General features: G+C 38.9%; 1 protein-coding gene across 11 annotated transcripts in view; it reads right to left on the bottom strand.

Annotated features, from left to right (window-relative positions):
• The window catches only part of ARHGAP10 (Rho GTPase activating protein 10), a 364968-nt gene that overhangs the window by 40141 nt on the left and 299200 nt on the right, over window positions 1-25627 (bottom strand). For all 11 annotated transcript variants that reach the window (XM_055276077.2, XM_055276078.2, XM_055276075.2 and 8 more), the window contains one exon: window positions 18469-18619. In XM_055276077.2, the coding sequence (XP_055132052.1) occupies window positions 18469-18619 (151 nt within the window). The remainder of the gene's footprint in view (window positions 1-18468; window positions 18620-25627) is intronic.

Genomic DNA, 25627 nt, shown 5'->3' with positions numbered 1-25627 from the left:
ACATTTGCTTTTTTGAAGAGAAGGCAGAAAATGGCAATTGTATCAAAATTCATTAAGTGAAAAACAAAATGACAGAAATCCTAATACGACAGTAATTGCAATATATATAAATGGCCTAAACTCACCAATTAAAACACAGCGACACTCCAAATGTATTTTTTAAACCCAATAGTATGTTGACTACAAGAAACATGCTTAAAACAAAAAGGCCAAAAAAGGTTAAAAAATAAAAGATCAAAAGATGAATATATTAACCCAATATGAACCAAAAGAAAGGTAATGATCTTAATAAACTACATGAGAATCATCTTATAATAATAAAGGAAAGAAATAGTTAAATGAGAAGATAAGCACCTAATACAGCCTCAAGCAAAAAATGACATAACTACAAAGAAAAAGAGAAAAATCAACAATTGTAGTTGCAGTTTTCTTTTTTTTTTTTTTTTTGAGACGGAGTCTCGCTCTGTCACCCAGGCTGGAGTGCAGTGGCGCGATCTCAGCTCACTGCAAGCTCCGCCTCCCAGGTTCACACCATTCTCCTGCCTCAGCCTCTCCGAGTAGCTAGGACTACAGGCGCCCGCCACTACGCCCGGCTAATTCTTTTGTATTTTTAGTAGAGACGGGGTTTCACCGTGGTCTCAATCTCCTGACCTCGTGATCCGCCCGCCTCGGCCTCCCAAAGTGCTGGGATTACAAGCGTGAGCCACTGCGCCCGGCGTTTTAAAACTCCTCTCAGATACTGCTATCAAGTTGACAAAAAAGAGAGATATCTGTAATCAAAATACAAAGCTGATATGTTTTATACACACGCATACAATTCACAATAATTAGAGGATGCACATTATTTTCAAGAACACGTGAAATATTTTTGTAGGAAGGCTATAAAGTCTTATCAAATTCCAATGGATAAATAGTATATAAATTATCTTCTCAGACCAATATTGCAAAATAATCCATATACTGGTAAACTAAACATGATTAAGAAGAAAATCATATTCTGTTGATTTGGGGTGGAGAGGAAAACTGGCTAGCCATATGTAGAAAGCTGAAATTGGATCCCTTCCTTACACCTTAAACAAAAATTAATTCAAGATGGAGTAAAGACTTAAATGTTAGACCCAAAACCATAAAAACTCTAGAAGAAAACCCTAGGCAATACCATTCAGGACATAGGCATGGGGAAGGACTTCATGTCTAAAACACCAAAAGCAATGGCAACAAAAGCCAAAATTGACAAATGGGATCTAATTAAACTAAAGAGCTTCTGCACAGCGAAAGAAACTACCCTCAGAGTGAACAGGCAACCTACAGAATGGGAGAAAATTTTTGCAATCTACCCATCTGACAAAGGGCTAATATCCAGAATCTACAAAGAACTCAAACAAATCTACAAGAAAAAAACAAATAACCCCATCAAAAAGTGGGCGAAGGACATGAACAGACACTTCTCAAAAGAAGACATTTATGCAGCCAAAAGACACATGAAAAAAATGCTCATCATCACTGGCCATCAGAGAAATCCAAATCAAAACCACAATGAGATACCATCTCACACCAGTTAGAATGGCAATCATTTAAAAAGTCAGGAAACAGGTGCTGGAGAGGATGTGGTGAAATAGGAACACTTTTACACTGTTGGTGGGACTATAAACTAGTTCAACCATTGTGGAAGACAGTGTGGCGATTTCTCAGGGATCTTGAACTAGAAATACCGTTTGACCCAGCCATCTGATTACTGGGTATATACCCAAAGGATTATAAATCATGCTGCTATAAAGACACATGCACACGTATGTTTATTGCTGCACTATTCACAATAGCAAAGACTTGGAACCAACCCAAATGTCCAACAATGATAGACTGGATTAAGAAAATGTGGCACATATACACCATGGAATACTATGAAGCCATAAAAAATGATGAATTCGTGTCCTTTGTAGGGACATGGATGAAGCTGGAAACCATCATTCTCAGCAAACTATCACAAGGACAGAAAACCAAACACCGCATGTTCTCACTCATAGATGGGAATTGAACAATGAGAACACATGGACACAGGAAGGGGAACATCACACACTGGGGCCTGTTGTGGGGTAGGGGGAGGGATAGCATTAGGAGATATACCTAATGTTAAATGACGAGTTAATGGGTGCAGCACACCAACATGGCACATGTATACATATGTAACTAACCTGCACGTTGTGCACATGTACCCTAAAACTTAAAGTATAATAAAAAAAATTCAAATTAAAAAAAAGAAGAAAATCATAATGAAAATATTTAGAACTCAATGAGAATAAAAAACATTTCATATAAAAATTTGTGAAACATGCCAAAAAATGCCAAATGGAGCTTTATGGCTTTAAAATATTTGTTAGGAAACAAGAAAGGTTCAAAACATTTTATGCCATATATAAACAGACAATTTTCCTAAATATTGGTAAAGAAAAGTCATGACTGTTTAAATATTGAAATTAAATTCAATGTGAAGTTGACTATGAAACTAGAATTTACTGAAATATATTTGATGTTTATTTCAGTACATTCAGTCAATAGGAATTACTTGTACACTATAATACACAAAACTTACTCCATAATAGTGAAAAACTATTATTAACCATTATTTTTATTATTTATTTGATGTAAGACTTTGAGCAAAATAAATCTCCAAAATCACAGTGAAAATTGATGAGAAAATGTGATCTGACATATAAAAGCTCACTCTAAACACAGGGAAATAAATCTGAAGGCTAAACATCATCTATTGTACTTAAGAGTGACTTCAACCAAAATTAAATGAACTCTTTCACCAGCAGAGGGTGACCACAACTGCTCCAATTAACATCCACCTCATGCCCCTATCCCCTTGTGCCTGAATTGATCCTCCTGTCACCCTGCATTTGCTATCTTTTAAATAGGGCCACCCAATAAAAACCAATAATCTCTTGCTTTGAGTATTTCAATGGCTTCTCTGCCCAAATGATGTGTCTCCTCTAATGATGCTGTACCCAAGGAGGACTAAAGCAACCACAATGTGGCTGAATGTCTGTACTGGAAGAGGGTTCAGGAGGTGGGGGAGGAGAAAGGATACCCTCAAGAATGAACACCTCTGGGTAAAAGTCACAGTGGCAGGCTAACAGCTCTGAGAAGAAAATCTACAGGAAGAACCTGAAATGGGGGGGATTATAAAATGCTGTAGTAGGATGAGAGTTTTGTTTGGCTAATTAGTATAAGCCTGTTTAAAATATAATCTTTGAACTAAGCATGAGATAGTCACATCCTAATTTCTACCACATGGCAAATACTATGACAATAAAATCTCCTAACCATGGCAGCCTTTCCTCCTAATGTTACCCAGGACATTCAGGGCACTGAAAAGGAGAGTGGTGTCTAGTATCAAGAAACAGAACTGGGCCGGGCACGGTGGCTCACGCCTGTAATCCCAGCACTTTGGGAGGCCGAGGCAGATGGATCACAAGGTCAGGAGATCAAGACCATCCTGGCTAACACGGTGAAACCCCATCTCTACTAAAAATACAAAAAATTAGCCAGCATGGTGGCGGGCGCCTGTAGTCCCAGCTACTCAGGAGGCTGAGGCAGGAGAATGGCGTAAACCCGGGAGGCGGAGCTTGCAGTGAGCCGAGGTCGCCACCACTGCACTCCAGCCTGGGCTACAGAGCGAGACTCCGCCTCAAGAAAAAAAAAAAAGAAAGAAAAAAAAGAAAAGAAACAGAACTGCCAAACTCATTTCATATATATTCTAGCATAATTTCTACTCTGCTAAAATAAAGTCTGGGTTGCTATACCATGTCAAAAAGTAGTACCAAATGCTACACTGAATAGTGAAAACTAAAATAAACCAAAACTTATATTTTCCTACCCCAGTTCAAATGCTTTTGGACTTGACGTTGTAAATAAAACCTAATTCTTAACAATGAATCCGGAGGTGACCTATATAAATAAAGTTAAATCTGTCTAGGAGATGGTGAAAAGCTTAAGCCAACATAGGAGATGGAACCAACAATTGGATTTTAAGATTGACAGAGATCAAAGGATATAGCTGACATCCATTCTTTTCTTTTTTTTTTTTTTTTTTTTTTTTTTTTTTTTTTTTGAGACGGAGTCTCACCCTGTCGTGAGGCTGGAGAGCAGTGGCGTGACCTTGGCTCACTGCAACCTCCACCTCCTGGGTTCAAGTGATTCTCGTACCTCAGCATCCCAAGTAGCTGGGATTACAGGCACATGCCACCACACCCACCTAATTTTTGTATTTTCAGTAGAGACAGGGTTTCACTATGTTGGCCAGGGTGGTCTCAATCTCCTGATCTCATGATCCGCCCCTGCCTGGGCCTCCCAAAGTATTGGGATTACAGGTGTGAGCCACTGTGCCCGGCCAACATCCATTCTTTAATGATCTAGTGCCTGGGAAGAGTAGAGTGCACCATACTGTTTCCTCAAATGTGGTAAATACAGGTCAAAGTATACTACTTACTCCCTACAAAAAGAGACATCTCAGACTGTCATATTGGATCAGAACAATGACTCATCTTGTATGGCATTCTGTTTTAACAAGGACATCCAAAGATGCTCTAGTTGTCCACAGCCTCTTCCTTCCTACCCAAGACTTAGAAGTGCATCATAACATCCACTTGCTTTGAAACTACTGGGGCAGCAGTTTGTCATGGACAGTGAAACATTCAAGACTTCCAATTCTGAGGAAAGGAACATGACTTCCAGAACAGCTTATGATTTATTACTGCCCCAAAGGCAGGATTACAGTTTTGTCCAAAATTTTGATTTTGCATCTTTTCACTAGTACTCCAATAATTATTAGCTTTCAGAAACTGGGTGACCAGATCCCCAAAGTTACCATAAGACTGAGGGAAACTGAAAAAGATCATGACCAAAGAACACAGAAAAACCACCTATCTCACCTAGCTGGATTATCTAAGACTGGTTTTTTTCAAGTAGCTTATTCCTCAGTTTTTGAAGAAAACCGAACAGCCTTGTTTCTTCACAGCTTACCCAGATGCTTGGCTGGACCAAAATGTCATGGTGTTCCAGGACCTCATCTACCTAGAAGTTGTAATCTATACATGGAATGACCAGTGTACACAGAGCAGTCTGAGCCGCATGACTGAGAAGTGTCAAAGTCAGGTCCAAAACACAATCAACCCCTAACCAGCCAAAGAAAACCTGGCTCTCCCTCTCCATCTATCCCTATGCTAGTCAACTTGTATTAGTCCATTCTCACGCTGCTAATAAAGACACACCTGAGACTGGGTAATTTATAAAGGAAAGAGGTTTAACTGACTCACAGTTCAGTAGGGCTGGGGAGGCCTCAGGAAACTTACAATCGTGGCAGAAGGGGAGGCAAACACATCCTTCTACACACGATGGCACGAAGGAGAAGTGCCAAGCAAAAAGGGAAAGCCCCCTTATAAAACCATCAGATCTCGTGAGAAGTCACTCACTATCACAAGAACAGCATGGAGGTAACTGCTCCCACGATTCAACTACCTCCTACTGGGTCTTTCCCACGACACGTGGGGATTAAAGGAACTACAATTCAAGATGAGATCTGGGCGGGGACACACCAAATCGTATCACGAATTCAACTGAAATGGCTAAGGAATTGAGTGAGATAACTTTCTTCATGAAGCACTATCAACAGAGGCACCAAACAGATAAGATCTACAGAAAGAAATAGTCCAAAGCAAGATAAAAATTAAAGTTGAGATATTTTTCAGCCCAGGTATTTATTCTCATCCTCTACAGAACCTAAGCCAGGGAATTATATTATCTTATACATCAGTTTTCTTTAACTGGAAAAGTATACACACACACACACACACACACACACACAGAGGCAGTTCCTTTATTAAACAAATTAGAATAGTAAAGATAGGTTATGGAATACTAAGTTTGACATTAAAATGAAACCTTTTAAAAATTGTGAATGTAGAGATATCTTTCCTAAAAAAGAAAATCAACTCTACCCTATCATCCAAAGGAAATTCTTCTTTACTGTCCATAGAGTAGTAAGTATTGCATGATTACTGCTAGAAAAAAGTCCAGATTCTTTGATCAGAAAATCTTCCTTAAGTCTTACATTAGGGGGAAAAAGGGAGAAAAATTAATACATTAACCCTGCCAACTGCCCATTAAGGAAAGAAGCTAACTGTGTTTCTCAGCATGGGCAGGTGCACTGAGATGCAGGTTATAACTGCCGCATGGTAGAGAGCTTCCTGAAGTTCCACTTAGCCCAATTCTCAGTTACACTGCAAGCTCAAGTAATGCCATCCAGGGTAGGGGGCAGAACGACCTCGCTCCTCCCATTTCATTTTCCCTCTGAAACACGGCAAGCCAAAATGGGAACTATAATGAAGCCTAATAATGTACAGATGAATGACAGTCAGTTGCTAGATAATAATTCACTTGGCTAATATAATATATCTGAAATCCTCTCTAGAAAAAGAAAAATGTGACTTCTCAAGAAAAGAGCTTCCTACTCCCCAATCCCAAAAGCACAGAAACAAAACTACATATAGCTCTGCATTCCCCCCAAAACTAAAAAGGCAGCTCCTGAACTATAAATTGTCACATTAAGGCATGAAAAGATGTAATGAAATTGCCATAAACTTAATAAGTAGATTTTATTTTCTGTTGCCCAGAGATTTAAAGAAATTAAGCATAATGCTTGCCCCAAAAAGCTACTATGACAGCTAAAATATGCCAAAAGTACATGCCAGGAAAAGCTGATTCTCTCATCAGCTGTTAAAACCAATCACATGACAAAAAAATAAAGACCCCATTATAAAGTTATAGCAACAGCTAATAGGCATCAGGTTACAACTCCAGGAACCACCTCTACCTCTTGCAAAGGTCGATGGAAATCTGCAGCAATTCAATTATAAAGCAAGTAAGACCAGTTCAGTTGCAATGTCAACAGAAGTCAAAGCAAATTGCTTTACTCTATAAAGCAAAGAGCATTTTTATGTCATAATCACAGTCCTGGGGCATTGTTTAAAGACTAAAATTTTTGCCCATATAAACAAAAAATATAACAGCCATGTGTTATTATTCTTGGGAACCCAAAACTACTCAGATACTTAAGCTGTCTTCCATAAACTTTGAGGAAGCTGCCAGTTTGACAGCACAAGAAATTTAGAGCACTGTGCTCAGAGCACAATCTCCAGTCCAGCTGAGCCAATAAGGGCTGCCAGACTCCTTGCTTTTCACCTGTCCTCCCCTATTCCTCTCACCTAAGGAGAAGGAAAGTTCATTATTAATTGCCAGATGGAGGCCAGGGCAGTGGCTCACACCTGTAATCCCAGCACTTTGGGAGGTCGAAGTGGGTGAACCACCTGAGGTCAGGAGCTCAAGACAAGCCTGGCCAACAGGGTGAAACCTGTCTCTACTAAAAATACAAAAAAAAACAAATTAGCCGGGAGTGGTGGCAGGGGCCTGTAATCCTAGCTACTCGGGAAGCTGAGGCAGGAGAATCACTTGAACCTGGGAGGCAGAGATTGCAGTGAGCCAAGATCCAGCCATTGCACTCTAGCCTGGGCAACAAAAGCGAAATGGTCTCAAAAAAATAAATAAGTAATTGCCAGAGGGAGATGCTAGTTACCAATAAACTTAGGTATAATGTTGGACAAAAATAACCAGAAATAAAAGATTAAATTACATTTTATTTGAAAGCATACCAAACATGAAAGTGTATCTGAAGCTCTTCTGCTTCAGATATCAGGCGCTCAAGAAAATATAGGCAAAAACTATTCAATATTTACCATACGTTGGCTGGTTTACATCCATTAACTCAGTTGTTCCAGGCAAAAACCATGTCAAAGTTTTATTGTGCAAACTTGTGAGGCTTAGAGGGGGATTTGCTGAGATCATAAACAACATCAAGAGGAGGACAGAAATTTAAATCCAAACTTAACCACAAGCAAGTCAACCATTCAATAAAACTCTTTGCTGCCTAAATATTTCCAGTAATAGGGATCTCCAAAACGCCAGGACAACGTCACCATGAGAAAGCAGCCTGGGCAAAAGGCGAAAGACACATGAAGTCTAACAGGAAAACACTAAGCAGTGAGAGACAGTCATTCTCAGTTAGTGCCAATGAAGTCTCCCCAGGCCAGCTCATGCTAAAGGGACTCCATTCCCTTTCTTTCTAGACTCTGCTTCTCAATCCTTCCATTTCAAAATTTTAAACGTATACCCAACACCCTAGTATGAAACACAGCTTGCTTCAGAGTTAAGCTGAAACATTTGTAAACTAAACACATATAAACGTATGTGGTATGTGTGTATATGTGTATTTATATGTATGTATTACAAGTAATACATTATAGACAAGATAGGAAATACAAATATGTATAAAGAAAATCACCAACTCTTACCACCTAAAGATAACCATTGTTATAACTGATTATTTTTCCAGATTTACTTGTATGCTTATAGTATAATTAAATATATAGTTTTTCCTTTAAAAGTGAGAACACTTTTGAAAATTCCATTTTAAAACTTGCTTTTTTCATTCAAAAGCATACTGTACATTATTTCTATGGACAAATCTTTATCATCCCAGGATGGCTAGAAGCCTATGTGTGATGAGTAAGACGTCTGCATCATCTGACTGTGTTTGGCTGGGCTGTAGAATACAAGGTCCTCTTATAAGTACATCCATACAATAGAATGCACAGAGTACTATACGGCAGTGAAGAAAGGAGAAAGCTCTCTTTGTACTGACATAAAAAGCAACACAAGATATACTATAAAATTTGAAAAAAACAAAAAAGGTACCAAACTGACTCTTCAGTGCAGAAGAGAATAAATAAGAATCCATATTCATATTTGCTTATTGTGGTGGTGAATATTGAGTGTTAACATGATTGGATTGAAGGATGCAAAGTATTGTTCCTGGGTGTGTCGGTGAGGGTGTTGCCAAAGGAGATTAACACCTAATCAGCTGCCAGAGCAGCTGGAAGAAAGCGGGCAGAAGAAGGTGGAGGACTTGACTTGCTGAGTCTTCCACAGCCATCATCTTTCTCCCAAGCTGGATGTTTCCTGCCCTCGAACATGAGAGTCCAAGTTCTTCAGATTTGGACTCCTGGACTTACACCACTGGGCTTTTGGGCTTTTGGTCACCGACTGAAGGCTGCACTGTCAGCTTCCCTACTTTTGAGGTTTTGGGACTCAGACTAGCTTCCCTGCTCCTCAGCTTGCAGATGGCCTATTGTGGGACTTCACCTTGTGATCATGTGAGTCAATATCCTTAATAAACTCCCCTTCAATATATACATCTATCTTATTCATTCTATCTCTTTAGAGAACCCTAATACACTTATAAACATAAAGAATTCTAGAAGGACAGGAAACTATAGGTTGAACCATATAAAAATGATTATATTCAATCCTGTTTGGCACATACCTACAGCAGTTTCACGAGGTACAAACTTGCTAATAACTGATCACCAATCCAATTTACATCTCAACTCTAGAAGGATTTCAGAAACCACAAGTTGAACTACATGAAATTCTCAATGATTACAACGTTTGGCCTACAATATGGGGGGGGGGGACAGTTGAAATTGCTGATATTAGATAACTTTTGACCTAAAAGATGGCAATTTTATGTGGTTCAACCCATGAACATCAATGGTTACAGATCTGCCTTGCAGACGCAGGCACTGAGTCAATGGGATGGAATAGATCTTTCCACTTTGTATCTTTTTATACTTTTTGAGTTTTCAAACATGGGAATATATTATTTATTTTTTTAAATTATTTTTAATAAAGAAGGGGAGAGGAGTGGGAGGAGAAAACAGAAAAGTAACAGCAAAATCTCGTATATTCAGGCAGCATCAAATTACCAATTGTGTTCACTTTCTAACAGCCTGTTAAAGCATCAGGTACCTGAGATATCCTCACTACAACCAATCCATGACCAGATGTTTGTTCATTTAGGTAAGTGGTGACATAAATTACAATAAAATGCTTTGGCAGTACTTAATATCATTGAAACAAAATGGGTCACTTCCCTCCCCTTCCTCTCATAAAAAAACAGGCCTGGACTTTTCTCCTGGAGGGCCCATGCTTGTTACAGTGTTTTACGTCCCACATTGAAAACCACAGTCCTCTCTGGCTCTTCCTTCTCCTTCATTTCCTGGATCAAGAACACAGCTGTGACTCCCTTACAACACTAACCATTTTTTTTTTTAAATGGAAAAACTAAGAATCATTCTTAAAATTAAAAAATAAATAGCATTGTTAGAAATGCACAGAGTATCTCTGAAAAGACCCACAAGACAAATGGCAATGTCTGTTGACTCCAGGGAAGAGAACTTCACAGTTGCCCTTATGTTCAGCACTCTAGTAGAGTGATTAAGAACCCAGACCCTGGAATCAGACTGCCTGGGTTCCATCCTAGCTTTGTCACAGATGTGGGTGAGTTATAGGCCTTCTCTATGCCTCAGTTTCCTGAACTATAAAATAGGGATAATAATACTACCCATAGGATTGTTGTGGATATTATCTAAGTTTAATAAATATTGCCAATAACAGTACTTGGTATATAATACGCTAATATGTAACTGTTCAAAGTTATTACTCTCTGAATTTTGTATCATACTCCTGCATGAACTGCTAAAGATTTTAAGAAAAAGAGTATACCTTTTAAATAGCCAAGATAATAAACAGACTTAAATAATCACTATTTCTCTTTATTTAAAGAGAAAAATAAAAACCATTACCATAAGCACATTTCATGTTCAAAAACTTGTGCTGCTGATTTTAAAGACCATTAGTAGATCCAAATGCCAGTCTCAAAATTCATTTTTTTTTTTTTTGTTGGAGATGGGGTCTTGATCTGTCACCCAGGCTGGAGTGCAGTGGTGTAATCACGGCTCACTGCAGCCTCAACCTCCCAGGCCCAACTGATCCTCCCACCTCGGCCTCCCAACATGCTGGGATTACAGGAGTGAGCCACTAGGCCTGGCCCCAAATTTCATTTTAATAGGCTTAAATGTTTTGTTTTGTTTTGTTTTCCATCTAAAGGTGACCCTGTACTCCTCCTTAATACAGCCTAGGAGGGCACAGAGGAAGGTAGAATGAGCATGCAGAGGGAACCAGGCTGCAAAGATGCAACCCAGAGCTAAGAAAAGCCAACTGGAGACAACTCATGACAAATACAAGGAGTGTTCTCTGGCACTGCCTCAGTCTTGCATCATTTCTTTTTTCTCAACAGCTGGTAAGAATTCAGTAAGTAAAAATGAACTGGCCACAGATTGACTTTGTTCTATTAATTGTACACAACACTCTTAGGTCATGGTCATTTTAATCATGGGCCATAGAGTTTTCAGAGCAACAGAAGTCACTTGGAATTGGTTATACAGAGAAATACCTTCTCCCTCAAGATTTCTGCTCATCTTCCTGGCTATCAAAGAAAATGTTTCAAATCAGTCACTCTTGACAGCCTTAAAATTCCATTTCATTCAGGATAAACAATACTTTGGTTGGTTTGAAAAGATGTTTCTTAGACAGCCCAGCTACCTCCTACACCACAAGAGTTTCAAAGGGGGCTATAAAGAGAGTGACAGCTGCTTGAATTCAGAACTAGAAATTAAAATAAAAGCTATTAGAAGTGAAGAAAAAACCCACTCCACAGGGAGACAAGCTTTAAAGATTTTTTCTCTCTTCTATAAATCTGAGTTACCTGCCATGAACTTATTTTCACCACAGAAGCAGCTATGTATTTTTTTAAAGGCATTAAATAAGCTTTTTTTTTCCTCCTCCAGAGAAAGGGGGAAATGTTCATCCCACACAGAAGCACAGTTAAAATTACATAGGAAGCAATAGAAGAAGTTGCCTTTCACTTTGTCACTAGCATTAGGGTGAGGGGGGATGCTGAGCCTCACAGGAGGTTTCTGGGGAGACACCAACGCAGGGGAGGCATCCCACATAATTTCTAGGCACGCCACAACTCAATTACAGCCCTGAATCTTCTGGCTGCCTTTTCCAACCCATTGATCTCATCATTGTAAAAGTGAGTTAAGAAATAATCTGTCTACATCTACTGTCACACATTCAAGCCTGGTCTTAGATTAAACTTCACAACACAGTAATTCCATGTCAAGGAATCATAACACTGCTGTGAGGAGATGGCAAGGGGCTTCCGGGCTTGGGAAGTTATTACCCAGAGCCCACCCATGAAATGCCATGCCAAAAAAATTGGTAAGCATGGAGAAAAGACAGACCGCCAATCTTAAGGCAAAGATCTGCTTGGTCCAGTTACCTGGATTGATTATAATTCTGCATCAAGCTGATCGCATGTTTACAAGGAAACATCAATAGCTACAGAATGTCGAAGAAAATCCATGCCAACAATGGTTTTCCAGTTGTCCTTCTCACACCTCCACATAGTTTGTGTCCTGCTAACATTGTGGGAAAGACAGAGTAGTTACAATTCACTTATGAAAAGCACATTTTCATAAAGAGGCATTCTATAGATGCTCTCTCAGAAACTGAGATTACAAAGTGCACTGCTGCCGTGAATGTGAGCTATCCTTGGCTTCTACTGAAGGGTCTCACTAGAGTGAGTGGCCTCCCATCCCTTAATACGAGCCTATGGATGAACATGGATATATGTGCCTGTGAGGAAAAATTGGAGAAAAATGAGCTCTACTTTGCTCATAGTTATAGGACTGTTCTTTTTCTAAGTAGATGGAACATTTTAGTAACTATTTACTATTTCTCTCTTTCCACTGACTTTCCATATACACTATTTCCATATACACTATTTATACCAAGACATTCTACACCATTTTTACTAAACCTATTTTTCAAAGCAGTTACACATGAGAATACATATTGAACACACTAACAAAATGGCATGTTTCCTTCCTTTTGATGGAAAGATGGTTTTTAAGCTGCAAGGAAAAAACTGAAGATAAAAACAAAAACATAAACACAATGATAGATTTACCTATGAGCCTAATCTGTGGTGAATAATGTCCACTTTATCTGCCTTGATCTCCCCATCTAGTCAGTTAAGAAGTCCCTGATTTGCTTTAACATCTCTCCCAGATATCCATTTTATTTTTGCTTTCTAGTGCTAATTCAAGCCCACTTCAACCTCAGCCTAAATTACTTCATCAGCCTTTTACCATGGCTGCCTTTCAGATTTCTACTGGCAGATTAAGTCAGATTAAGTTTCTTAAGTATTATTTTCAAAATGTTACAACTCTTCTCTCTTACTGAAAAATATTCAGTGGTTCCTCTTATCACTTTAAACCTAAAGCACCTTTCCCTGGCTTTAAGAATACTACCATACAGCAGCAGCTAGAGTTCAAGTGCTTACTATGTGCCAGACATTAGGCTAAACACATTAACAACTGAACCTTCTCAAGCATCCTCAGTGGTAGATATTATTATTACCCTGATTTTGTAGCTAATAAAATAGATTTAGAGAGGGTAAGCAATTTGTCCCTGAGTATACAGTCAGGATACATATTCCCCAGCCCAGGCTCCAATCCACCCATTTGTCCCTTAAGCTGTCTGTCCTGGGTCTAAGTCTTCCACATCAGGTCCACCCATCATTCACAACTATCAGCACTGTCCCCTTCTAATCAGGGAATCTCCTATCCTCACACCTGGCTCCGGCTCTCTGCTCCTGCCATGCCTCAGTCATGCTACTCCCCTCACCTGAAACCCTTTCCCACCCAAGTGCCAAAACAGCTCATTTCAAGGAAACCAGAAAGCCTCCCCTACAGACTTCCCTTCCTCAGAGCTAGCACTGGGCACTTACTGCCACGTTCTTATTTCACTGCAGTGACAAACAGAATGGGAATAGAAAATCAGCTCCTTGAAAGGAAAAACCGTATGTGGCAGGATGTGGAGCATATAAAAGCTCTTCAATAGATATGTGGTATAATTCTGATTTTCATATCTAGTATAATAAAAACCACTAATAAATGGTAGAGGCAAAAAAAACTTCCAAATGGCTAACAGCATTCCATCGTTTAGAATTAAAAATCGACATTTAAAAAGACTGCACAGTGGCCTGCTTTCTAGTTTTCTATTCTCTTGCTCATGCCTCAAAATCAAACCAGTTTCTTTCAACCTACCTAAGACGGCTAATTTATATCATCAGCATTGCTCTCATTGACGTGTGACATTTAAATTTTAGCTAATTATTCAAAGTTCTAATTTGTTATTACTCAGGCTGAAAGGACATCTATATATGACTTATTTGTCCTACTCTGATTTTACAGACTCATCTAGATCAAGACATGTTCCTACTCAGGATACAAGGAAATGATCATGTGTCATTGTTTACCCATCTCTGCCCCGCTCAACAGTAGTATTCTCACTTTTTGCTGAGAAGGCTCTGTATCCTCATCATGGTATCTACCACGCTGTAGGACTACAATAACACATGCTCAACAAAATGTGCTGCAGTTAGCACATTCGTGATCCAAATGTTAAAGTGCCAACCCGACGATACCCAAGTAAGACCAACACTCAAATGTTATTAAATCTTGCCAATTGGCTTGCAAGATGATTTTGTTTTCAACTCACTATAAGTCATATTTTTTTAAGTTGCCTAAATAAGTAAGCTGCTGTATCATGTTACAAAAGAAGACAGGCAAAGAATACTTAATTACACAAGAAGATACATATAAAACCCAGTTCTGTAAATGTCTAGTTTTGTTTAAAATTAGAGCTAGCATGAAGAAAGAGATTCAGATGGTAATCCTCTTCTCCCCGACTCCCCAAACCTTTGCTTAAAATTTCTTCTGCCTTGAATGAAAAATAACAAAGATCACTTTGATCTCATATAGCCTCCTGAACTTTCCTTGTATTTGGGGGAATTACAATAAACACAACAGCCCCTCTTGTCCTTACAAGAGATTGTAAGGACACGCACTTGGAGTGGGGGCAGGAGAAAACAAACACATAACATATATTTAACATTTTTAGAGTTATCTTACTAGTAGTTCTAAAGAAATAAAAACATGGGATATAACTTGAACATGAAAGCAAACCTTTGATTTCTAATCTTTTCAGCACTTAGCAGCCTACCTCATATTTTGCTTTTTCATAACTGACTTAGCCAAATCTACTCAGCTTTGATGTTGAGATTAAATGTTATATGAAAAATGAGCAATATGGCTTCAACAAAATAATAAAAGATGAGAATCTCACAAAGATTTAACAGCTGCTCTCATTTAAGAAAACTAGCCAGATACTATATCCATTTTAGTTCATATTAATCATCAGTAAAGAAGCTTAAGCAAGTAACTAGAATTTTACAGTCTTTTGCAAATAAATTTAATATCATTTAATCATATATTGCAAAGAAAAATAATGAGCATACACAGTATGGCTAAATGCGCCAATGCCGATGGAAGTCTTTACTAAAGTAAAGACACTCAGTTTATTTAGTTAAACTGGTCATCTCTCAATTGGGAGTGGGGGTGAGGTTGAACGAACATAACAGAAAACATGTCTCCCAGCAGAGGATCTCCCCTCCGGCCTCATGCTGGCTTTTCTGCATCCAGGCCCATCCTACTGTGACACATGCTATCAGGCTTGCTGACTCTTCGCTGATGCTTTTTTGATCTGCCTGATGTTGAACTGAAACCAATTCCGAGGGTGTTCCAAGACTGGCTGTTTGGGACATCACACCGTTTCATACTCTACTCAGTGCAGAAGAAGAAATAACATACTACAAACCACTTCACTCAAATACCAAATCTCTGACCAAATCATAGGGCTGAAGAACATCTCCAGTCATCCAATCCAGTTCCTCGAATCTTGGCAGATAGTCTACCTAACTTATAAGCAAAAACTATTCATCCTGTGTTTAATTAAGTCAAATTAACTTATACTACAATGAGTCAAGGGGCGGGGGCAGGGAAGAGAGAAGCATATTTGTATACACATTTTCTATCTGTCCCATATAAGCTAGAACATTTGGAAAAATAATCAACCAAAGTTGTCTACGATAATGCATATTTTAACCCAAACTAGATTAACATAGGAAGTCACTTCACTACTAAAATAAGAAAAAAAATACAAAAAAATTAAACTTTTTGAAACCTTCAAGTCATTTTGACAATTATATGATTCAAGCTACTTAAAAAAAAATTAAGTCCTAATGACAAGAATACATCTTCTTTTGGAAGTAAAGTTTTCAATATGCTAAGTGACATTCAATAACATGAAGTTTTTTTAGTATTCTTTTCCTATATGCTTCCTTTCAAATAAATGTATTCACTTTTCTTTTTTTTAGAATATGTAAAATATAAAAGCCCATGACAAAATACAGACCCTACTCTGTTCTCTCTGAAATAACTATTTTTTCACACAACTAAATCTTAACTACAAAAAACTGAGGGCAAGGGAGAATAATAGTTTCAAGTTGCTTTATCTTATCATATAACCTCTAAGATAAGATAAAATCACTATGACCAAACTTAAGAGTTTTCCTGATTCTGACAACTTAAAAAAAAAATCCCAATGTTGCAACCAAGGATGAAGATAAAGCTATGAAATACAAAATGTAGAACAAAACATCATATAAATAATGAACATAAAAACCAGACTAAAGAAGTTGAGTATCTGACAATCCTTTCCCTTAAAAATCAAGTAATTTTAACGAATTATTTTATCACCTACAAGTTAGGAAGGCTGTGATTGTACACTAGCTTGAGTGTTCCCATAAGAGATGTGCTAAATACCACTACAGAAGCTTCTTACCATTAATAATCACTTAGCAATCCAATGATCAAAAGGTTAATCCACTAAATAAATTTGATTTGATATTACGATTCCATTGCTAAGAACACCAAAATAGTAGACGTGATCCTAAGACCAAAATGTCCGTCTTTAGTCATCTGCCTCATGAAATACAGTCAATTCCATTTTGCTCAAGGGCCAATGAGCCATTTGAGGTATTCTGTGTCTTCTTGATTTCTTTTTCCTTTCCTGCTTTCCAACATTTGCTTATTTCACTATTTATTAACACTTCCATCAGAGGACAAGTGAGATGTAAGGGAAGGTGCAATTCAAACCAGTCAGTTTTACTCCTTATTAACAACTCTGCTGCGAAAGAATGAACGTGAGAAAGAGATAGAATAAAAAAGTTAGCTAGGATCAGAAGTTGAAATGAGTGTCTAAAAGGAAGTTCTGAAATTATAGCTTAATTGTAATGATTCATGCCCTTCCTCTGGAAATTAACTATCCGATTGTAAAACTAATATTTGTATCATAGGTACCTACGTCTTAAGCAATGTAAAAGAATCCCATGTTTTAGCCCCCCTGTGTCATTACAGGAGGCATTCCGAGTCTTCCTAGAGATACCTCTAAGTCAGGTAAGCTGAAGACAGTTGTCATCTGCTTGTATGGATCTCTGGTTATTAATCACCTGGTGTGTGCATGCAGCTGCCTATGATGAAGGCGTGGTATTTGTCACCATCCTCATCCCCTTCCTCACCCTGCTAATCTCACACTTCCCAACTAAGGTAACCTGGGTAGCACAAGGATAATAAATGAAAGATTCTCTTTTTTAAAAAAAAGGACTAGAAGAAGAATGAAGACTACTTTCAAATTCAGCAAATGTTCTCAATAAGAGGAAGACCTCACAACACGAGTCACAGCTTCAGGCTGCATACTGAAAACGCAGGTTTGGATACCAGAATCATCTTATTCTCCACACCAATAACCATATGATTAAAAATCAACAATGGGAGGCCTGTGCACGGCTCCCAGTCTTGTTTTGTATGGATCAGTGTTGAAAACTCAGATTTCTAGGCTCTGTAAAAACTGGGCAATCTGGCAACACTGAAACAACAGGGCCACGTGGCAATGATTAGCTGGAACAGGGTGGCTCAGATGGGATGTGAGAACTTCCACTGGCCAGAGTTCCACTGCAGCCCAGTTCCTACAAGCCAGGCCCACGTAGGCAGGTCAGCTTGCCACCCCTGCCATAAGATGAAGCATTCTGCCTGATGAACAAGTCAGAAAAATGGGGCAAGTAAGGCATACAAGCCATAAACCCCAGTGCGATAGTGAACTGTGCCTTTAATCTAGATGCATTTAACATGAGACTCCATCCGCTCCTCTCATAACAGATCTGCTTTAATTTTAGTTCCCTTTCCATTTGTCTCAGGGTTATGTAACCTCACAGGAGGTCACACAAGTCTCCCAAAAAAGAAATTTAAGCTGTCTTTTAAAAATAAAAAAAGAACCATGCATAACAAAGACAAACACAAAACTGAAACTTGCGTTTTCTCCCTTATAAAAAAGCTTCACCCTCCCTGTAAATCTCAAAATTATAATCTTAAGGGAAGAAGAAATTAAAACACAGACGACAGAAAACTGCGGCCTGCCCTGAGGACATACGATATACCATACTCTCAACATGCTATCAAGCAAAAAATATCATTAACATCTTACCATCTTCCAGCTCCAGACAAAGATTGTAGACAGCCACAGGCCTCTTGGATCTCTGGCCTTGTCTCTTCGACTGCCTTGGTGGCGCATTTGGAGGTGATGCTGACAGGCAGGTGGGCTCAGGGAATGTAGTATCAGGTGGTGTCCGAAAAATCTGCCAACAAAGCATAAAGGACAGGAATTATTTACCATGAACAGAAACCTATGTGTTACACCAGTAAACCAGCACCACAACATTTGATATGGAGTTCATTCAAGATAGGCTAGAGCCCAAAATCCATTCCTTCCAATGAAGGGAAGAGGTCATAGCCTTGTATTTTTTTAACAGAAGATTCCAAAATAAAATCTCCAATTAAATTTAAGTCTAAACAACATCAGACTGTTATACATCAAATAACTCATTCCAAAACTAAACAAGTAAAACCACCTTTAGCAGATATAGACAGTACCACAGCCCTTCATCTCCAAAGGAGGCAGCCAGGATAAAACATTAAAAACAAGTACTCCATTAAATTTTACAGAAGGTTATATTTACACCAAAACGTTGGCCTCAATTTTTTCCAAACTACATAAACAGAAACATATGACTGCAAATACTTTTTAGACATTTAAAAATAGCCTATGCTTATGAAATTACCTTTCTAGCTTCCCATTTACATTTTTCATAAAATGTTTTCTAGATTTTATCAATTCATTTAATACCCTCTAACCCCTCTTTTATTTCCCCTTCCATTTATGAAACCTAGAATATTAGCACCTTGATTTATCTATAATGTCATTCATAGATCAGTAATAATAACATTAATTAAAATGTGCTGCTCCTTTGCTTAGCAAATTTCTTCTTTTGAGAAAAGCAATTTGTGCCACAAAAGAAAGCATATCACACAGACGTGATTGATAATAGACCCCCTCCATAGCTCTGAGACCCCAGTTCGGAGGCTTCCTTCCAGCAACGCTGCAGGCCCTTCATCCTTCAATAAAGTCATAAAGTAAAATACCTTAGAGATATCAACCTAATAGAGGCTGCATCTCCAAAGGGCTGACGTTCCTCAGGTGGAAGCAGAAAACAGGAAGAAAGCCAGCCAGCTTTAAACAAAATATGAATATAAAACCCACAAATACCTAATGTATGCAGGGCTTAAATCCTAGAGGGTGGGTTGATGGATGCAGCAAACCACCATGGCACATGTATACCTATGTAACAAACCTGCACATTCTGCACATCTATCCCAGAACCTGCACATTCTGCACATGTATAATTTAAAAACAAAAAGCACTGTGAGAATGTCTCGCTGTTTTATATTTTTTAGATTAAAAGTGGTACACAACCTTCGATACAAGTGAGGGTGTATCACTTACATATGTGTATCACTGAACAACTAACAACGATGCTGGAGTTTTAATTGCACAGTCTAAAAGTTTGCATCTAAAAACTATTATATACCAATAAAAATAAGCTACTTCAAAGAGAGCATTTGCTTTACAGTCCCATACTGCCCCCTCATGTGTAAATGAAATTTTTAAAAAATGATTTGTTACTGTAGACAAATATGTGCTAGTGAAAATTTAATTTATTGCTCCTACTGGTAACCTGCCAACACCATGTTTCCACAAAATCTGTGTTCCAATAGACCACTCTGGCCAATAGCAAACGACTTATCTGTCTAAAAAATCTTCTGCTGCCTGGACTATCAACCACAGCTGGATTTACTGCCATTTGTCATTGTTCAGATGTAAGAAGGTTCTGGGGTGGTGGGAACAGGAGAGCAGTTAAATTGAGAAGTCCGATAACAGTGAAGGAGAGAAGGAAAGCCAGAAAACATGACTCCACTGAAAAAAAAAATGGCACCTGTGACATTTAAAACAGCTCCCTGGCTTACCTACTAATATGTTTGATGTTTACAAATACGGCAGATGTCTCTACGATGTCACCAGAATAGAAAACCAAACTATACACACAGCCAGTATATCCAAAGCGTAAATTAGCAATGAAAAAGTTATATCCCAACAACTGGTGATGGATAGATGATAACCTTCCAAACAGACCCTCTTATAGGATCATACTGACTGGAACAGAGCAAATGCTGAAAACTGCCCCACCTCTTTCCTCCAGTTTGAAGTGAGGGTGTTCGGGAAAGGGTGTGCGGGGGTGAGGTGTGGAGGCAACCCCAAACTACAGAGCCAGACTACCAAGCAAAATGAGACACTGCAGAGGACTGATCTCAGTCCTTCCCAGCACCTCAGTCCAAATCTCAGGGCTGGGTCCAACCTGGGTTGGTCTCCAGAAGACTTAAGACACTGTTTAGCTCACATCAGAATATCTGGGAATGAGGAACAGGCTTTGGAGTCTGTTTTGTTTTCTTTGGTTTACATCTTAAAGCTCCTCAGGTGATTCTTTTGTGTAGCCAAGACTAAGAAACAGTGATTTAGATATAGGTATTCCACAGTTATTTCACACTTGCCTTGGATGAACAAAAGTCAAAATCAAAACACCAGAAAATCGGAGTGTAAATGCATTCAACCATTGTAGAAGACAGTGTGCTGATTCCTCCAAGATTTAGAAACAGAAATATTAATATGATTTGACCCAGCAATCCCATTACTGGGTATATACCCAAAGGAACGCAAATCATTCTGTTATAAAGATACACGCACATGTATGTTCACTGCAACACTATTCACAATAGCAAAGATGTGGAATCAACCCAAATGCCCACCAATAATAGACTGGATAAAGCAAATGTGGTATATATATATTGTAGAATACTATGCAGTCATAAAAAGGAACAAGATCCTGTCCTTTGCAGGGACATGGATGGAGCTGGAAGCCATTATCCTCAGCAAACTAATGCAGGAATAAAAAAACAAAAACAAAAACAAAAAAATGCATGTTCTCACTTGTAAGTAGGAGCTGAACAAGGAGAACCCATGGATGCATGGGGTGAACACACACTGGGGCCTGTCAGCAGGGCAGGGGGAGGGAGAGCAACAGGAAGAATAGCTAATGCATGCGGGGCTTAATACCTAGGTGATGGGTTGATAGGTGCAGCAAACCAGCATGCCACACGTTCATGTAACAAACCTGCAAATCCTGTATATGTAGCCCCAGAACTTAAAAGCTGAAGGGAAAAAAAACACCAGAAAAGTTATTTCTAAAATTTGGCACTGTACATATATAATCAATTCCTTAAACCTTGCCAAGTCCTGAGGTATAAAATATGTCAAAGATTCTAAATACACACCACACCCTCAATAAGCTCTATGTTGTATAGGCTGAATATCCCAAATCCAAAAATCTGAAACCTGAAATGCTCTAAAATCTGAAACTTTTGAGCACTGACATGACACTCAAAGGAAATGCTCATTGGAGCATTTTGAATTTCAGATTTTCAGATTTGGGACACTCAACTATTACACATAAGGCAGATCTTCAAAACCCAAAAAAAAAAACGAAATTCACAACACTTCTGGTCCCAAGCATTTCCATTAAGGGATACTAAACCTGTATTAGCATTTCAGAAAGCTAAGCTATTACCCCAATTAACACAGGTAGCAAATCACAGATGCTCATCTGAGACAGCACTACCCTGGCTTTTAAATCTTAACAGCTATGAAAGGTTAGGTTAGACCTTTTTTTTTTTTTTTTTGAGGTAGAGTCTCACTCTGTCACCCAGGCTGGAGTGCAGTGGCGCAATCTCGGCTCGGCTCGGCTTGGCTCACTGCAACTTCCACCTCCTGGGTTCAAGCAATTCTCCTGCCTCAGCCTCCTGAGTAGCTGGGATTGTAGGCACGCGCCACCATGCCCAGCTAATTTTTGTATTTTTAGTAGAGATGGGGTTTCACCATGTTGGTTAGGCTGGTCTCTAACTCCTGACCTCGTGATCCGTCCGCCTCTGCCTCCTAAAGTGCTGGGATTACAGGTGTGAGCCACCATGCCAGCCAGACTTATTTCTTAACACAGTGTATCTCATTTTCTCATGTGTACAATGAGAACCATAATGCCTGTACTATAGGGATTAAGTGACATAATGTTTATAAAGTGTTCAGTACAGTGCCTGGCACACAGTAGCCAGAAATAAATGGTAGCTATTTGTATTCATAATATAATTGTAATGGTCAATAATTATAAAAATGAATTCAGACCTCATGACTCCACTCAACTGCTATTTTAGAGGGCACTAATTTCTTGGGGTCTTGAATATTCCCCAAATTCAGTGCTCTGAGCCAAGTTATTCTAAAGTGCTCTGGAAAAGGACATCAAGCAATGGGCTAAAGAAAAGTAACAAATGGAGCACCTTTTCAAAATTCCCAAGTAACCTGGAATCAAACAAGTGTTTCCTGTATTTATTTCTGCACTTTAGCACTGAAATTTTGGATATAAATTACTTCCTAATTCATTTAATACATTTAACATTTAATAAACACCTACTAGGTAGCAAGCTTTCTCATAAGCAGTTTAATAGTCTCAACAGCCTTTGAGGTAAGTACTGTTCCACACATTTTACAAATAAACAAAGCTCAAAAATTAAACAATTAGCACAAGTCTCCACGGTTTCAAAACGGTAGAGTTGGCATCTGAAGTTGGCTTTCATTCCAAAGTCACTGCTGCCAAACTATAAAAATATTATAGGTTTATGAAACAAACAACATTTAATTCTTAGGGAAAAATACTACCAGCTAGTACTGTCTTTTATCTGTTTAGAAAGAGTAAAATGGGGAATAGCTACATAAATTCACCATCCCCTATCTACATGTTCTGAGAATGCATTACCTTTATATGCATTTACATTGTCTTCTAGTGCCCCAGTTCTGAAGCCTTTTTTTTTTTTGGATACAAAGCCATGCTCTGATGGTCTCTCTGAAACACCAGGAATGACTTAAAGAGACACTGTTTTTAGATCTACAATAAGAGAAAATAGTAAAACTATTTACTTTAAAATTCTGACCTGTGATTTTGGCAATCGAATTCTAGAGGATAAAATGTAGCTTATCTTGTTCTACATTGCCAAGATGTGTATATAATACATACACAAATGTAACACTGATTTGCCAATTCTAGAACCACTGCATGGATGCAAATTCCTCTCAGTGCCCAGGTCTCTTTCTAAGATTACCCAGCTCTCCCAACTTTCCTGGCATCAAACCTCTCATTGCCTTTGTTCCACAAGAGATGAACTCATCTTAAGCAATATTGAGAATCAAGAGATTACATCTATTCAAAACTTTTTTCCACCCAAGGTGAAAATTTCTTCACAGCACCTACGTATTTACAACATAAGAAAAACTCAAGTCTGACAATCCAATGACAAAAAACACTCCACGCGTAGGCATGCCAGGTAAGGAAGTGCTTGCTTACTTGGGTCTCCTAAGAGTGCCAGCACAAACAGAAGTCTGGCACCGCTGTTCAGAGTGACAGATTCCTCAGACACAACACAATGGATGTTTATGCTCATGGGACTCAGCCATTTATATAAATCCCTCCCCAAGTCCTTCATGCTCTGCTACCAGGGACCACACGTGGAAATGACTGCACCACTTCTGCCAGAAATACTTTGCCAGTAACAGGATATAAGATGGTCTCTGCAAATTTTGCTTTAGCACACAACTTAAACCTGCTGCATTTGATTGAAATGAATTAATAAATACTTAAGTCCACAGTATCTATCTACCTATGTAATGATATCACACTTCCTCTCCCTGAATTCCTTTACATACGCACACATACTCATATATATATATATATATATATATATATATAGTTACTGGCTCATAACTGTCACAGCTCTCATTATAATGTTGGGATGCTTTAGGCCTTGGAAGCAGGCCTCAGAAAACAGAATCTCTCTTTGCTCTCCCCAAGGTAGGTATCTTCCCCTGCATTAAAGAGCTGGCCTTCCTGGCTTACCTATTAATTATTTATATTAAAAGAAAAAGCACACAACCTTTGATACAAGTGAGGGTGTATCAGGTACTGTCTATACCTGGTAAAGATAGTTTTACTTGTTTCGTTTTGGAATGAATTATTTGATGTATAACGATTTGATGTTGCTTTGACTTAAATTTAATCAGAGATTTTATTTTGGAATCCTCTATTAAAAAAATAAATTCTCTGACCTTCCTTGTCTGACTTTAGGTCATAAGACCTCCATTTCAGAAGGTGTCTCGCTCTATATTCTGGAGAAGGGAATGCTGCACAGAGAGGCCAAGAAGAATCTGAACAGTCAGGTATTGCTGGGTTTCTCTTTCAGTCCATTAGCATTAGATCAGACCCTTTTCGTACAATTATATTTCTGCTTGGTGGTCAATAATGCCCATCCAATGAAGTCTCCATAAAGGGCCCAAGAGGGTAGGGTATGAAAAGCTTCTGGAGAGCTGAACACAGAGGTTCCTGGAGGGTGGTGCACCAAGGGGAGGCATGGAAGCTCCACACCCCTTCCTCCATAGCTCACCCTATGCATCTCTTTATCTGTATCCCTAGCAATATCCTTTATTAATTAATTATTTTTTTTTTGTTTACTTGAGACAGAGGCTCACTCTGTCCCCCAGGCTGGGGTGCAGTGGTGCAACCTTGGCTCACTGCAGTCTCCGCTATCCGGGCTCAAGCAATTCTTCTGCCTCAGCCTCCCGAGTAGCTGGGATTACAGGCATGCACCACCACACCCAGCTAGTTTTTTGTTGTTGTTGTTGTTTTTTAAATAGAGATGAGGTTTCACTATGTTGCCCAGGCTGGTCTTAAACTCCTGGCCTCAAGTGATCTGCCTGCTGCAGCTTCCCAAAGTGTGCAGTGTCCCTTATAATAAATCAGTAAATGTGTTTGAGCTCTGTGAGCCACTCTAGCAAATTAATCAAAACCAAAGCAGGGGTTGTGGGAACCCCAAGTGGAAGCCAGTCAGTCAGAATTTCTGGAGGCCCGGACTTGCGACTAGCATCTGAAAAGGGGGCAGTCTTGGGGACTAAGCCCTCAATCTGTAGCATCTGGCACTACCTTCAGGTAGACGGTGTTGGAGTTGAACGGGAGGACACCTAGCTGGTGCTCACTGCAGAGCTGACTGCTTGCTTGGTGTGTAGGAAAAACCCCCACACATCTGGACACAAAGGTTTTCTGTGTTGATTATTGTGTTATAAGAAAACAATTTGCATTTTTTCCCTCAATTTTTTTTTT

The sequence above is a fragment of the Symphalangus syndactylus genome, chromosome 4, assembly GCF_028878055.3.
Source record: "Symphalangus syndactylus isolate Jambi chromosome 4, NHGRI_mSymSyn1-v2.1_pri, whole genome shotgun sequence".
Lineage (NCBI taxonomy): Eukaryota > Metazoa > Chordata > Mammalia > Primates > Hylobatidae > Symphalangus > Symphalangus syndactylus.
The sequence above is the reverse complement of the archived record's forward strand: the minus strand, read 5'-3'. Positions and strand labels throughout refer to the sequence as shown.